This window comes from Gobius niger (genome assembly GCF_951799975.1).
Source record: "Gobius niger genome assembly, chromosome: 16".
NCBI classification, from domain to species: domain Eukaryota; kingdom Metazoa; phylum Chordata; class Actinopteri; order Gobiiformes; family Gobiidae; genus Gobius; species Gobius niger.
This window is the reverse complement of record NC_136867.1, coordinates 7,468,795-7,486,291: the sequence shown is the minus strand read 5'-3', so window position 1 is coordinate 7,486,291 and position 17,497 is coordinate 7,468,795. Positions and strand designations below refer to the sequence as shown.

General features: G+C 40.6%; 1 protein-coding gene across 2 annotated transcripts in view; it reads left to right on the top strand.

Annotated features, from left to right (window-relative positions):
* The window catches only part of nrd1a (nardilysin a (N-arginine dibasic convertase)), a 104,942-nt gene that overhangs the window by 13,564 nt on the left and 73,881 nt on the right, over nt 1–17,497 (top strand). For both annotated transcript variants that reach the window (XM_079573851.1, XM_079573850.1), the window contains exons 5-7: nt 11,379–11,532; nt 15,455–15,528; nt 15,661–15,756. In XM_079573851.1, the coding sequence (XP_079429977.1) occupies nt 11,379–11,532; nt 15,455–15,528; nt 15,661–15,756 (324 nt within the window). The remainder of the gene's footprint in view (nt 1–11,378; nt 11,533–15,454; nt 15,529–15,660; nt 15,757–17,497) is intronic.

The window sequence follows — 17,497 nt, the reverse complement described above, 5'->3', positions numbered from 1 at the left end:
TTACATGTTTTCGTCTCTTTTTACATCGTGTTTTTGTACATTTTTTATCACTTTCTTCCTTGCTTTTTTGACTCTTTTTGATGTGTTTCCGTCACGTTTTTGTCAGTCTTTAGTTTATTTTTTTGTCGCTGTTTAATTGTTTCTCTTTTGTCACATTTTTGTTGTGTTTTTATCCTAGTTTTCGTCGCTATTTTGTCACTTCTAGATTTGGGTAAAGCCAAACCAGAGAAAATGTGCTTGGTTCAGGTAGGAGTTAACCGTTAAAGGTGCATTATGCAACTTTTATGTGGAAAAAAAAAGTTGATATTTCTTCGTATTTGACCTTGTAGTGACCCAGCGGCTGTGTGAGTGGTCAGCATGGCGCCTTTACTTTCCATCACAGTGGTCTCTTGGACGCTCCAGGATCATTTGTTTGGAAGGTTTTCTCTGCTGACGGACCCTCTCACGAGAAAACCTGCCAAACAGTTGATCCTGGAGCGTTGTAGAGACCACCGTGATCGAAAGTAAAGGCGCCATGCTGACCACTCACACAGCCGCTGGGTCACTACAAGGCTAAATACACACAAATATCACATTTTTTTCCGCATAAAAAGTTGCACAATGCACCTTTTAATTTTAGAATCGAAGCTTAAATCAGCAACTGCACCGGGTTTGGTCGAGTTGAGGATGTTTCGCTTTTGTTGACAGAAGCTTTGTCTTGTTGTTGTGGTCAGAATGGCCTTATGTAAGATTTAGGGCCTACCTAGGAGGGTACTATTTGATTGACTGCGGAATTCTTCCGCAGTCAATTATTGGTTTTCATGTTCTTTATTATTATTCCTCTTCCATCTTTTTCCCGATTTTCTAGAGCTTTCAGCACCTTCATGCTTTGTGCAATTTATGCAAGTTATGCATCAAAATGTTCCGCATGTTGAGGAGAAGGGTGCTATTACTTTTGGGACTTCTGCAATTTACGGTTTTTCCGCAATCGACCAAAATGTCGGAGATTTTTCCCATTGACTTATAATGGGGCTGCCGCAAATCCATGCTTTTCTGCACTTTTTTCTGCATTTTCTGCAATTTCTGCACTTTGTGCCTGTTCAGCTTCTGCAACTTGTGGGTTTTGAGAAAAAATTGGCCTTCTGCAGTTTTCCACTTTTTTTATACGGGAGTTTGAAATGTTTGCATTGGTGTGTATGGGGGAATCCAGCCAATGGGGAGACTCCAGGACTTTCAGCCATTTGTGCAGCTTCTGCCAATCAAGCACTTTCAACAGTTTGACCAGTTTATGTAACATAAAAGTTTATGCAATATTAACAATTTATGCAAAGTAACCACTTTATGGGATTTAACCAGTTAATGCATTTTAAACCGTTTATGCAACTTAAGAGTTTATGCCATTTAGGATTTATGCATTTTAAAGCGTTTATGCAATTTACATAATTTATGCAAATTAACCCATTCATGCATTTTATCAGTTTATGCAAAATAGATTATGCAATTTGAAGAGTTTATGCAATTTTCTGCATTCGCTTCCCGCATTTCCGCAGTCAATCGCAATGGCGCAGTAGTTTCTAGTTGTTTTTGTTTTGCTTGCAGATTCAATAAATCAGGCTTGAACTAACAACGCTGAAATCCCCTCATGTAAAAAAAACCTTCAAAATGCGAGGGAAAATATGAGAAATTTGGCGTAGATGCTGCTTCTGTGGAAGTTTTATCACCACACCGTAAACAAATATGAGTAATAATGTTTAATAGAGCAAACTGTTTCTCTCCCTTTTTAAAATGTATGTTTTCTCTCGAAGCTCCTCCTCATTTCTGATTTATTTGGTCTGGAAGCTGGATTTCCTCACACTAAACTACTTCTACCTCATGATTAAATAGTTCAGAGATACAGTTTACAAATTGAAATACAAATTCATCAGAGTGCTGCGATGGAAAGTTTTGGACATATTCTGTGAAGTTATTTACTCGTATTGCAATGCGGCTCTGTACTTTTGATCGATTCTGGCCTCTGCAGACGCGGAACAACCCAGAAGAACTGCAGTTTTTGGAACACTGTGAACCGGCCGTTGCATAAATGGCAAAATCGAAAAGTCTGCAGTTCTTTGGGAAATACACTATCATTCGCGAACAACAGAATACAAAGTCCCCATTGGGTGGCCGAGCTTGGAACCTGGTGGCCCTGGAGTTTAACCCCTACAGACATATTCTGACATGCAATCTTGTATTTAGCGCGTGGGCCTCGAGCTGCTTTGACTTCATCAACACGGCGGAGAGTTTCTTACGCTTTGAGGATGCTTGAGAAACTATGGGAATTAGGCGACGCACACTCTGGATAGTTAGCTGCAAAGCCGATAATTCAACACAATTGGAGATAATGACGTGCGTTGTTCTTTTTTTGCGCAAACAAAAACGCCTAAATTGGTTTCTCCACGCTTATGTTGTGGCAGTCAGCCTTTGGGGAGCGACTCGGAGCGGGATGGAGACGACTGAATCTTAATTCTTGCGATCTCGATTGAATGAAGATGCAGCTCCAATTAAAGGTGCATTATGCAAGTTTTTATGCAGAACAAAAAGGTTGATATTTGTGTGTGTTTGACGTTGTAAGGATCCAGGGGCCATATGAGTGGTCAGCACGGCATTGGCGCCTTTACTTTCGTCGATCACGGTGGTCTCTACAGCGCTCAGTTGTTTTGTGGGTTTTCTGGCGAGAGGGTCCATCAGCAGAGAAACCCTTCCAAACAATTGATCCTGGAGCGTCCTAGAGACCACTGTGATGGTAAAGTAAAGGCGCCATGCTGACCACTCATACAGCCACTGGGTCACTACAAGGTCAATACACAATATCAAACTTTTTTTTCCCACACAAAAATCATTTAGAACATGCTGAACATCACCCCGCACCATGTAAACACAAACACGTGAACAAGAGATCGCAAATGTCCGAAGCAGAAGACGCGGCAACGGTTAGCGGCTAACAGTTTAGCTTTATGACAGAAGTTTACAAAAAGATGGTGAACTGACAAACGTGACCGACCTGCTCTGATGCAGCTGAAATCCTCGTGAAATGTCCCTTTGTTGATTAATCCATTATCTACAGGAGCTGTCAGATCTTTATCCTCCTTTTTTTTTTTCTTTCCTCCCCGCTCTGGAGGAGAGGCTGAGGCGTTCAAGGGTTGCTACACTGTAAACTTGGCTCTAAATAGAATGATTATGTTCTAAATGTCCCCAAAAAAAGTGACAGACTTTCATGAAAGTTGCAGTTTAGCAAATAAATGTAAATCTCAAAATATGTACTTTGAACACATCTTATTTATGAGGATGAATGAGATTTCCGTAGCTCATTGAATGCGATCAGAGCAGTGTGTGGTCTAAACAGTGTGGAGGGGAGTGAGGGGGGGCGGGGCGATGGGGGAAAGCCAGGTGAGGGGAGGAGCAGAGCAGAGTTCACTAGTCCACCTACTGATGAAAAAAAATTCAAAAAGACATTGCTTGAAGGGGCTAGATGCAAGTTAGCCATTTTATGCTCACTACTGCCACCTCAGGTCTTACGCGTAACTGCAGCTTCTATATTAAGCTGGTGCATGACGGCACTTCGGACCCGAATTAACACCTTTTTGACTGGCAGTTGTGGTGAACAGGTCTGGGCTCATTCTACACCTTAGGACATTGTTGGAACATATAGGGGGAGGAAATTGCTTAATTTTAACATTTTTAATCTCTGTATAGTCTCTGTTAAGGCAACTTTAAAATTGCACTGGGTTGCCTTGTGTACGAAATGCTCGGCAGTAACGTTGCCTTGCCTTGCCTAATATTTTCAGCAGCAAAATCTAAATAATGGACCCAGATTTAAATGTATGGTTTTAGTTTGTTGACCTATTAGTAACAAAGATTTTCTCTGAGAGGATTTTGGATCTTGTTCAAGATAAGTAAAAAAAAGAACACAAAACAGGGTAAGTTTGTCATTTTAGCTAAAAACTAGCTAAAAATCTCCTCATTGATCACTGCATGGAAAATTCATATTTTTTTGTAATCGTCTTAGTAAAAATGCACAGACCAAACTCACTCGCGCCTCGGATTTTGTCACTTCACTCTTGCGACTAAATTCGGTCTTGGTCTGTGTGTTTTTACTAAAAATAACTAGCTCATTTCAAAACTTAACAACATATCCAAACTGCCCCCCAGACTAAATCTTTGTAAGTGACATGTTCGTGATTTAAAGGATCTATATCATGCTATTTTAGCCATTCCAAAGTTAAGTATAGGCATGTATATGATATATTGTACCTCTACCACTATGGAGCACTCATTTTTGTGATAAATATAAGTGTTTTCTGGAGGTATTTTTCGAACCCGGAAGACACAACGCTTCGATTCAGTTAACTCCGCCCCCTCTCTCCGCACATACAACTTCACCGTAATATAAATAAACAACAAAAAGTGAAATTACTTCACGATGCAGTTATACGGAGTTGACATCTGCAACACAGCTTCATAAATGGCTAACACACATGCTAATATGCTAACACACAAGCTAACCCGCGTTTGGACTGACTCACCGCCCTGGTCCATCGCTGTTTACATTATGGGATTCGCGTTGGTTATAAAAGTTAATCCACTTTGGTTCTGGTGAAGGTTCACCAAACATCCATCAGTGACAGTCACAGAAAAGGAAATAGCATAACAACATGGCTAAAAGCTCTAAAAAGTCGATTTTGCATGATATAGGACCTTTAAGTGTAAAATGAGCTTGAGGAGTGGCAACTCCTCAAGCTCACGCCCAGTCACGCCCAGCTGAACCCCTCAGCTGACCGATACGGCAACAAACCGAGCGTCATCGAAAGTGCTCTAAAGCCCCGTTATCTGACACCTAAAGTCATTCAGCCGGATACACCGATGTAACAATCGGGAGAGCTACCTCGGCCCAGGCTGTGTGTTATTTTTATTTTATTTTTTTTCGCCTCCCCTGTTCAAACTGTGCCCGAAAAACGACCAAAGGACCCGTGCGAGGCGGTGATAGCATGTGGGGGACGGCTGCCGCTGACAGATAGAATTCGCCGCACTTTGTTTTAAGGGCAAAAATGTCAACGCGGCTGATTTTTCTACAGCTGGAATAAACTGTGGCACTCCCCCCGGTCTGGGTCACTATCGAATTTGCATCTAAACCTGCCCAGGCACATTCTCGTACGCTTTGTGTGTGTGTCTGGCACCATGGCAACAACACATACACCGACCGAAATATTTAAAGCCAGCTCTGATGTCGGGGAAAGGGTGGTTTGGCTTTTTTTTTTTTTTTTTTTTTTTGATTTTGAAAGCGACAAAAATACTAGACGGATCCATCTCTCAGAACATCTGACGACATGCCTATCTCGCTGCGGCCATAAATCTCCTCTTTGGTCTTCCTCTTGGCCTCCCGCCTGGCAGCTTAAACCGCAGCACATCTCCCGACTATTACGGCTTCTTCTGTTCGTCTTCCAAACCGTCCATCTAAAGTTTTTTTTTTAAATTTTTAATCCCATTGTCGCCTCGAGTGAGCAATTCTGTCTCCAGACCAGTGGTTCCCGACCAAAGTTTGTTTTTCCGACAATAGTTTTTAATTAAGTTTAGCAAGTTGCTATACTGTGCTCGCGTGATCTCGGCAGATTGTGTTCATGGTCTTCTGCCTCAGAAAGTCGGGATTTAAAGCTTGAACGTAAGGTCGTATGTGTTGTTTTTCATTAAAGATCACATCAGTTTGTCTTTAGCTCGTGTCAAGGTCAGTCTCAGACTTTTTCTCTTGGGCTGTAACCGACTGTTCACCCATTTAAGGGCCTACCTCACCGGAGAGAGTCGCGGAGACGTTGCGGAAACTCCCGTCTCCACAACTCGAACCGCGCGATTACAATCTCCTTGGCCCGGAGACTAGCTGGAGACGAGAGTTGCCGCTAGTCACGGAGATGTCTGAGACGTCCCCTGGCACTAAGGCGAGTCTCCGTGTAGTCTCAGTGGAAACGAACAGGTTGGTTTTCTCCGCCTTGTCTCCGAGAGGTCTACCCGGGCTCTGGCAGCTGTGGCAGTGTTGTGAACACTCTTTGTTGTCCTCAACCTGTGTGACGTTTTTGTGACGTCCCTGCAATGTCTCCGAGATCTGTTGGATACTAAGGAGTAGGGATGGGTGGATCGATGCCAAAGTATCGATATATCGATACCAAACGGCTATTTTTAAAGTATCGATATTGGGCAAAGAGTATCGATACTAATTTGCATATTCTAAAATAAGGCGGGGCAGCAGTTATCAACACAAAAGGATGATTGATTTCTTTGTTCTGCTCCAAAACAGTCCACAACAGCAGAGGATTGAACTGAGCCAGGCATATCATTCTGGTTTAGGTTCTGTTTGTCATTTAAGTATTAACTTTAAATTTTGTTTATGTATTCAATATCATATTAGTATTGTTTAATTAACAAGTTAAAGTAATATAATTTTAATTGACCAGTTAATTGTATAGAATAACTAGTTTTAGAGATGTATATTGATTGAAATACATGCACCCATATGAAATGACCAGTACCGGTATCGACAAAAATGACCCTAAAAGTATCGGTATTGTATCGATTCCAAAAAAATGTGGTATCGCCCATCTCTACTAAGGAGATCTCAAAAAGTCGTCTATTTGAGATCTCCTTGGGTATCCAGCAGGTCTCAGAGTCATTGCGGGGACGTCACAGAAACGTCTCACAGGTTGACTTTAAAAAAAAAAAAGAAATTGATTGATTTTTACTGGGACTACCTGGAGACTCGCCTTATGTCCAGGGAACGTCTCGGAGACATCTCCGTGACCAGCGGCGACTCTAGTCTCCAACTGGTCTATTGTCTATATCAGGGGTCCTGACTTAAAGACTCCCCCCCGCTCACTTCCGTCAATAACCTTTAGGAGTTACTGCGCGGACGTTTTACTCCTCGTATCATTACGCCTCACAATATAGTCCCCCTTTTTATCTGCTTATAAAATCGACATGCTACATTTCGGTGTAAATATACTTCGCATGAAAACACTTCACGTAACTTTATTTAAATAGGGAACACGTGGAAGACCTTGGTAGCTTCTATCGTGAGCTTTTTTGGAGCTATGTGATATGTGGGAGAGGCTGCATATGTGCTCCGTTTGCCTGGCAGAGCGCACGGACAAAGACCAGACGGGGATATATTAACTCGGCTAAAGTGAGGTAAGAGCATATCTCAGTATGTAAAAACGGTGGCCTATTCCTTTAAATTTCACTGAGGTTCAAATTGAAAAAGATTGTCAAGCAAATGTGTGTTTCTCCTTTTGCTCTGTTAAACACGCTGAGCCATGTTTAGTCCAGGTTTAGTCCAGGTTTAAACCTGCTTGCTGCTGATCGGGAAACAGCCGCACTGTTCACGCATTTGCATCATTGATTTGGGTCTCCTCAGTTTTAAAACTTTAGCGGGCCATATTTCACTCATTCTGTGGCCATTTCTACAAAAGATAAAAAGTGTCAAGGAGCTCAGGGGCAGATCTTCTTTCTGTTCATCGCTGTAGTTAAACTTTAGCCGACCGTTCTGCAGTCGGAGAGAGAGGGAGAGCACACTCAGCCGACTGAGAGGATTCCTGGTTGGGTCCAAATTTGGGTCCAAAAGCACGTGGGTCCGGATCGGGACCAAAGTCCGCCTTTTAGTGACCTCTGGTTTCTATTGACCAGTCTTCTTTTCAGAATAAGTGCACTTACTTGTTTCTCTCAAAAGGCTGTGACCACTATTTTAAGAACAGTGGGCACATTCAGAGTTCTTGGACAACAGGATCAGGTTTTTTGGCATAATTTTCCAAGTTCTTTTTCGTTAATCTGCATTTTAAATTCAGGTTCAAGTTCCACACAGTAATTAACACATTAACACCTCATTATTCTTTTCACTGCTTCTCGGTTTTAGTCAAGATTGAAAAGTCAAATCGTGATTGGTTTTAGACAACGCAATGTCGTTTTGTCACCAAATCCATTTTTTTTTATTCACATCGCAGTGCTTCAGGGACCTTTTACTACAAATTATTCTGGAACTGGAATGGTCTGGAGCTCTACAGTTTGAATTTGTTGACAAAAAAATATATTTATTCATAGTTTCCCTTTTCACCATTACTTTTTGTTTTGTTTTTTGCGAAATTAGCCTCTTACCTCCCGCCTGAACCAAATGCATTCTGTCCTCTTTGGCCATTATATAGGCCTGTGTAACACCTCATTTGAAAGCTAAGACCCACAAAACTGATCTTTTTCCTTGCGTTCTTGCTGTGTTGTGTCACCTTTTTTATGTTTTTTTTTTGTCTTTTTTCTTTTTGGTCAAATTTTTATTGACTTTTTGTAAAAAAAAAAAAGAGTTTTGGTCACATTTTTGTAGATTTTTTTTTCACTTTTTGGTTGAGTTTTTGTCACATTTTTGTAGAATTCTTGTAGAATTTTTTTCACTTTTTGGTTGAATTTTTGTCACATTTTTGTTGAATTTTTTTCACTTTTTGGTTGAATTTTTGTCACATTTTTGTTGAATTTTTGTCACTTTTTATTTTTGTCACTTTTTGGTTGAGTTTTTGTCGAATTTTTGTTGAATTTTTTTCACTTTTTGGTTGAATTTTTGTCACATTTTTGTTGAATTTTTGTCACTTTTTATTTTTGTCACTTTTTGGTTGAATTTTTGTCACATTTTTGTTGAATTTTTGTCACTTTTTATTTTTGTCACTTTTTGGTTGAGTTTTTGTCACATTTTTTTAGAATTTTTGTTGAATTTTTTTTCAGTTTTTGGTTGAATTTTTGTCACATTTTTGTTGAATTTTTGTCACTTTTTATTTTTTATTTTTGTCACTTTTTGGTTGAGTTTTTGTCACATTTTCGTTGAAATTTTGTCACTTTTTATTTTTGTCACTTTTTGGTTGAGTTTTGTGGCTGTTTTGGTGCTTTTTTCCCAAGAACCTTTATGATTAGGGTAAAGCCAAACTGGAGAAAATGGGATCCGTTCAGGTGGGAGTTAAGAGGTTAAAAATCACATTGACAAAAACCATCACGTATTTTCCCAGAGTTCTTGGGTTGAGAGATCGAGAGACTGTGGTTAAAAGTCGGCTTTAACGTATGAAAATCAATTCACTCTTAACTAAATTAATTGGTCAATCTGGTGCAACCACACGTCCAACATTTGACAGTTCAGTCCCTATGAAAAGCGCACATTAGCCACGCGAGCGCTGGAGCCTCCATTTCCTCTAAAGTGGCCTTCAAGTGTATATTACTCGGTCAAACCCCTTCACGAGATTTTACAGCGTGAATACAGGGCTCATAAAAATCCAATAGAAGCTGTGAATTGCATTTTGTTCCTGCGCCTTCGCCGTCAGGAGGGAAAGCGGTAATATCCATCTTCTGTAATGACGTGATCGCCGAGGACTGTTCTTTGATGACCGGTCGGCAAAAGAAGGCTTAGTCATTCTCACAAATTGCTGCCGCACCTGTCTTCCGATGCTGTTTATCGCCGTAATTCTAGATTTTGTTTACCGCTATAAATCAAAAAGTGGGAACTGTAATGGCTTTTGTGTCTATGAGCGGTCAGTCTGCATAACGATCAAATTCAGCAATTGCGTAAAGTTTGAATTCAATTGATTCGCTCAGATCTTGTTGTTGTTGTGTTTTTTTTTTTTTTTTAGATTAGGCTCACACACTCTTTCCTTTCAGCACTCAAATTACCTCCATCATGCAACTAACACCAGCTTCCAAAAACACATGGAATCTGCATGCCTTTTCAACTGTTTCTCTTTATCACACCTTGTACGCCTTTGTTAAACCTTGCACTTTAATGTGTAATTTGATTATGCAAAATGGACTTTTTCAAGCTTTACATCATGTTATTATGTCATTCCCTCATTAAAAACATGCCTGAAGTGTCGCCTTGGCACATTCACGTATTTTTGAGTAATCTGTAAAAACTCTGATGGCGGCCATTTTAGGGATAGGTTTGCCTGAGTCCTCCTAGGAACGCCCCCACCTCCTGGAGACGCCTCCGAGCTTTCGTCACCAGCCGAGTAACCAACCACTGCTCCTCAGCAGAGCCCCCTCCCCACTGACGCCACAGACAGCGTGTGGAGGGGGCGTGTCGGAAAGGCTCAGAGGTTCTTAAAGAGACAGAGGCCTATTTCAAGACATTCGCTACAGCCATTTTGAGAGAGCAGTTTTATACAAGGCAGTTATTCTAATTTACTGCATTTACAGACCAACAGAAGGTTTATCATCATTGTAGTGTGATATACACTGGTGCTATGTGGTTGAAAAAAGCATAATACCCCCTTTTTAATCATTGTAACATCCAGGCCTGAACTGATGGTTAAATGACTTTTATTGAGCCGTGGTACACAGAGACTACACGCAGTTTGGAGAAAAGGGCACACAAAAAAAAAACACAGCTGTACCAAGAAAGAGGGAAGCTGCTGCTTGTTTACATGTCGCCATGATGATGAGGTTAATGCACCATGAAGAAATCAAATATGCACAGACTTTGTCTTTGGAATTGTATTAAATTTGAATTTCTGCTCTTGTTTTAAAGCAGTACTAAGTAACTTATTTACCTTAATAAATCCTTTCCGTAGTCCCTGTGCGGGTAATACAAGTGTTTATGGGATGATTGGAGGGTCTTTCATCTCCCCCTGGTGTCTCTTGCCAGAAAACCATGTGTGCAACTTGACTGTATTGCTGAGAAAGCAATACACACTAATGTATTCACGAAGAAGAAGCTAACGGGCAAAGCTAACTGCGGGCTAAAGTCACTTTAAACAGTATTTACAGCCAAGTTTGAGTGAAAAAAAAATATTTCCGTTGTATAATCGGATGCACAGTAACCCTCTCTCCCTTCGCCTTTCCTGTCAGTGTAGTCTTTACTCTCCAAGACAATTAATAAATTAAAAAATCGTAACTTTCTACTACACCTGCAGTTGCGCTTATGGCCTCTAGGGGGAAGAGTTACTTAGTACTGCTTTAAAAGGCTTGGACATTTTAGTAAGACCTTGTTATAAAAGCTGTTGTTACAAATATGCTTGAGCACTCTTATTTAGTGACTCCTGCTTGTGTTTTAGTTTCATTTTGACCGTTTACATCTCGCTGGGGCTGGAGCTTATATCCACAAGTGCATGACGTACGAGCACAGTTTTTATAACCATAGCATGCTAAGAAAAATGTAAAAAATCTCATCTTTTGAACGGTGAAAAGTGCTTAAATTGGTACTCGTCCCAGAAAAAGTAAAAGAGACTGAAGCTCTTTACCAACAAATTCTCCTGTAAAGTTCCCTGTCGCCCTCCATCGCAAAAGAAATATCTCTCGGGAGTATTTTGACATCAAATGAATCCCAACTTTTTCTCCTCCCTCTTTCCCTTTCCCCGTAGTGGTGTTCATGGGGAGCGAGAAGTATCCGTCGGAAAACGGCTTTGATGCTTTCCTCAAGAAGCACGGAGGGAGCGACAACGCGTCCACCGACTGCGAGAGGACCGTGTTCCAGTTCGACGTCCAGCGGCGAAGCTTCAAAGAGGCGCTGGACAGGTGAGGAGCGCGGCGCCGTCGGCCGGGTCAGAAGGCCGTCTTTGGAGTTTGGAGACACAGGAAGGGAGACGCTTCCCGGGGCGTGGAGAGTTTAGTCCGATAAAGGCAACTATTTGCAAAGCCGACGCCCCGTCCCATTTAAAGCCACGCTGCGGAACATTCCTGGTTAAACTATTGTAAATAAAAACTGTGATGAATATGTAGACATACCTCCATTGCAGTGGGTTATGGAGAAACTCTTTTTAGCCATCACTGCATAGTAATCTGGAAATCTGTAAAATGTTCTTGATTTGAGTCTAATTTCAAGAAATCTGTGCAGTGGTAGTGGAGATTTTTCAATAGTTTCCTCCCTTAACATCTTAGTTTTCATGTCAGAGTATAAAAAGGGCAAGACTTACCCCGTAGGATACTTATTTTATGAGGTTTTAACTCCTAGTGCAGGGGTTCCCCAACTTTTTTGGCTGGGACACCCAAAAAGTTAAACGTAAACAACTTGGGACCCCCATTGTATAAAGTTATTGCCTCTTATGGTACTTTAGGCCAGGAAAACATTTTAAAATCACGTTAATGTGTTTAAACCAGGGGTGTCCAAACCTTTTTCACCGAGGGCCTCATACAGAAAAATATATAAACAACTGGGCCGCACTCAGTAGAGGTCAGATACTGTATATAACTTCACCTCTTCTGTATTAAAGTTAGCAAATTCAATGTAACTCTGCTTTTTAATTGAATATGAACATGTTTTACATTCATGTCTCTTGCGAAGGATCCAGGAGATGGCGCTATAATCCAAAATACAGTATTTTTCCATCTGCGAGACACCCGGTACGGAAGTGCGGAGAAATGTGTCACGCGCACACGTTATAAAACTTTAGGGTTGGTTTTCTCGAAATGAGGTTTTAGCCACTTTAATAACTTTATACTTTTATACTTACTTCCCAGCCTGATTTATTCAGCTTTGAACCCCCCAAAAAACAAGGCAAGTTTTTCACCTATTCCCCTGCAGTGTCTTGTCTTAAAGGGATATTTCAGGATTTTTGACTTAGGGCCTCATTTCCTAGTTATCCAGAGTGTTGTCCTTATATTTGAAGAGTTTAGTGGTGCTAGGCTAGTGCTAGGCTAGCCCATGTCTATGGTAACTAGTAGCCTGCATTAAAAACAGTCTGACCCAAGCACAGTGCACCTGAGGCAAATAACTTATAACACCAGACTACCCATATAAATGTCTGTGTTGAGTGAATAATTTTTGAAATATTGCCATTTTGCATTTAAAAGAACTTATGTTTGAGCAGCATCAGCTTCCTGGTTGTAAGCTACGCAGCGGCGGAGTGATCTGCTAGCTTACCGGATCTACAGTAGTTTGTTTACTGGCATTACTACACGTGGAATTCACAAAGGAGCTTTCTACAAATCAGATATGGCGTTTATAACGTTATATATAACGTTTGGAAGACGACCCCATGAGTTTGATGAAGTTTTTAACGCAGGCTACTAGTTACCATAGACATGCGCTAGCCTAGCACTAGCCTAGCACAAGCAGTAGCCTCGCACCACTAAACTCTTCAAATATAAAGATAAAAAAAAATTATCTCCAGAAATCAACAGCACTCTGGATAACTAGGAAATGAGGCCCTATGTCAAAAATCCTGAAATATCCCTTTAAGTGTAGATATCAACCCAGTTCATATGACGATATTTGAAAAGTTGAACACTGATTATATAGCTCGATGTATCATGTATCGGCATTGTTTGTGTTTTCTTTAAACGACAACAGCACTTTATTAGAGCTAATCCACTCTAATCCCCAGTAGAAAAGGAAAGGCGATCGAAAGTTCAAGGTACGGATCAAGTGCGCCATTTCTTTGCAGCAGTTCTCGATGAAAAGGTTTCTTTGGCCAGAGACATTGATTTCCTCCAGCTCATACACGGCTCCGAGCGTATGATGGGTTGGGCTTATGTGAATGGACTTGGAAACACATAACGTTTCTCCCTGACAACCGACCGCTGAAGTTGGTTAATTAGTCGGCTGGCATTGGGAAAGCGAGGTCCTCTGATACTTGCGCCCTGACACTGAAGAAGTCACAGTGAGCAGCTGCTGGAGAATCTGTTGTTCACGCTGCAGTTAGTCAACTCTTGGAACACACACCGACGCCAATGTCAAGAAAGTGTTTTATTCTTTTTAGTCTCGCTGCTTCTTATTAGCGAACATTAATTTCTGTCATCATTGTGCATGGTGGACAATAATGTTTTTCTATTGCAGTCTGTAGCATTTCATGAGAAACACAATTCCCCGACAATCTGAGACAGTATTTGTCATAGCTCGGGCTGGGCACCGTTACTTTTATTTTCCATTACCGGTGCTTTAACAATGCTTGGTTTTCGACACCGATATCTAGATGATACTTTTTCCGATACCGATAAGAAAATATGTGTTGTCAAGGCTAAACCGAACAATAATGTGTGAAAAATGAGGAATTATTTTTGGAAAAAATGGGAGAAAATTGGGAGAAATTGAGGCAAAAAAAAGGAAAAAATTGGGAAAACGAGAAAAGATTTGGCAAAAAATGAAGTTGAAAAAAATTAGGGAAAAAAAAAAATATTTAATTCAAAATTATCAAAAATAAGTTGAAAAAATTGGGAAAACGAGTAAAATCGGCAAAAATAAATTATAAAAATGGGGCGAACGTTGGGCAAGAAATATGGAAAAAATATATCTAATATCTAATATGAAAATAAAACAATAGTTTATTGAGCTGACCTAAGTAAGTAACTTCCTTTATTGCCGTCTCTGGACCAGCAGCATCGAAACTTTGATCTAAAGAGAGAAAATATTTTTTTTTCAGTACCTGCTCTCAATACTTTTATTTTTCAATACCAGCAGTACCGAGACCTTTTTTCTGATACCAGACTGGTATCATTTAATGTTAACCAGCACTAGTCATAGCTGTGGTTTAAAAAAAAAAAGCTCAAACTACTTTTGGAATGTATCCGAGTCTTTGAACTATAAATTAGTTATTTGGAGCATTTTTATAATAACCCACTCATTTCCTTTATTCCTATTAGTCATGTGATCTGATCTTTTGTCCCAGCCCTGAGTATAATACTTTATCAAGTATTGCTATACTTGTCTTTGGAGGCATGTTTTTTTATCATGCTTTTCCAGTACGGCACTTTGTCATATTTTGTGTTCATGTACTTTTCCAGACACTCAAAGCTATTTTACTATTTTGTGCATTATTCATTCACTCAATACTTGGTGATGGTAAGCTACTATTGTAGCCACAGCTGCCCTGGGGTAGACTGACTCACTACATTAACTCAGGCTTCCTGGTGTTTCCAAACGATTTTCCAAACGACGACTGTTTTTACATATCTTAAAGGTGCTTTATGCAACTTTTTATGTGGAAAATTATATATTAATATATGATATTTGTGTGTATTTGACCTTGTAGTGACCCAGCGGTTGTATGAGTGGTCAGCATGGCGCCTTCACGGTGGTCTCTCGGACACTCCAGGATCAAATGTTTGGAAGGTTTTCGCTGCTGATAGAACCTCTCACCAGAAAACCTACAAAACAATTGATCCTGGAGCGAAAGTAAAGGCGCCATGCTGACCACTCATACGAAGTACTATTTATCCCCCAATGGGAACGCCGGTAAAGTCAAATGCTCATATTTCTTTTATCGTTTGTGTGAAATATTCCGCAGTGTGGCTTGAACAGTTCTGAAACTTTTAATCTCTTTGTCACGCAGCACTAGGTAAACCGTCTGTCTTCTCACTCGGTTGTTGGTCAAGGTCTAATATCTTTTCACTCCCTGAAGCACCACAGACCCACACTGTTGACTTCCAGACTGCCGTACAGAACACCAGGACAATGCTGACTCACGCCATGACTGTGCGGCGTTTATTCTGCTCTCTTCAGGTGGGCGCAGTTCTTTATTTGTCCTCTAATGATCCGAGATGCCATCGACCGGGAGGTGGAGGCAGTGGACAGCGGTGAGTCTCTATGGGAGAAGCCCTAAATGTCATTCCTTTAGCCCGACTTCCCAGTGGAAGTGTGGCTCTGTCAAATACCTCTATGCCATAATATTGACTCTATTCAGCCTCTCCTCCTTCTGTCTGCTATAGAGTACCAGCTGGCCAAGCCGTCGGACTCCCACAGAAAGGAAATGCTGTTCGGGAGCCTAGCCAAACCTGGGCACCCCATGGGCAAGTTCTGCTGGGGTGAGTTGGTAAACACAATACGGGCCGATGAAGCTTTGGGTATTGCTCTATTTCGGGACTTAAGTTTGTATAACTTCGAGTCAAGTTCGAAAAGTTTGAGATGTATTGAAATTGAAAAGAAAACTTTTTAATACGTTTCAAAAGCCAGCACTCTTGGATCGGACTGGGACTAGAGATGCACCGATCCATCTTTTTTTGTTTCCAATATGATACTGAGGGTTTGAGTATCCAATATTAACCGATACCAAGACACTTTCTTAAAGGAATAGGCCACGTTTTTTCCATAATGACATATGTTCTTACCTTAGACGAGTTGATGCGTACCTGTCTGGTTTTTATGCATGTGCTGCTCAGTCATGCTAAAAGACCGAAGATGTTGTTAGAATTTAGCCTCTCCTCCTCTCCTCTATGTGTCCAAAGAGGTTGAACTTCGAAGTGACCAAGCTCTTCCACGTTTCCCCTATTTAAATACAGTTACGTGAGAAGTTACACGATCCAAGTCTAGCTACACAAAATTAAACATGTGGATTTTCTAAGCTGATAAAAAGGGGAACTATATTGTAAGGCGTAATAACACCTTAGGAGTACTATGACGTTACTGCGCAGACTTCGTAGTCCTCCTTTTGGCGTGTGCATTTAAACAGCCTGGTTCTCTGATTGAAGCCTTTAACAGGGTGTTTCTCAGCCGCCCTTGGACTGATTTTGACCATTTAAAAACTCAGAGAAACGTTCAAATCTCAATTGTTTCGATACGTACACGGGAAGCCGCTCTGCTTTGTCAAACACGCTCCAGAGAGAGAAGTGTCAGCTTTACAGAGAAAAGAAATGCAATTATATAAATAAAATGTTTTTGATCATAATTCTTTTCACTTCGGTTCATCACAGAGCTACCAAAATAAATATGACCTCCTAAGGCTGCAAATTCAACAAATGAGTTGCATTATAATTTGGAACAGTAGATTTTGAGTTTTTTTACTCTATTTATTTTTGGAATAAAATACCGTTGTCACATTCATATTTTCCTCTAACAGTTTGAGACTTGCAAATTATGCTGACTGTTATTTGTGTTGATAATTTTGAAAATCTTAGAAAAGTATCATTTGCATAATAATTTGGAATAATTTGCATTCCTTTAGAAGTGGTTTGGTGAGGTGTCAGTGTTAGTGAGTTAGTTAGTTTCAGTCATGTGTGCACATTTTCTCCAGTTCCACTGGATTATGCCCAAATCTAAAAGCTCAAAATGGCGACAAAAACAAGACGTGAATGAGGATGGAAACGCTGCGAAATAAAGCATCAAAAGAGCGACAAAAACGCAACAAAACGGGGGGGAAAAATGACGAAAAAACAAAAATGTGACAAAATAGCACCATAAAGTAACTGACGGCACGAGGAAATATCTCAGGCAATTTTTGTAAGTCTGGAGAAAATGTGCTTGTTTAATGCGGGGGTTAAGAGGTTCAAGTATTGTTTATACAAGCCATATTTTTAATTAGACTTCATGAAATATTTCAGTCATTGTCAGACTGAATAACATTTGGTTAAAGCTCTTGGAAAGTCGACTTGTGTCAGCTTGTGGTTAAGGCTGTGTCGTGGGTTCGAGTCCTGCCTCCCACAGTTTGCTAAATGTCCTTCCCTGCCCTTCACCCCCTTTTCACGATCACACTGCGATCATACTGTTAAAGAATAAAAAGTAGCAGCAGTAGTTGTTTCTGTTTACCTTCTCTCCAGGGGGCTATTGTAC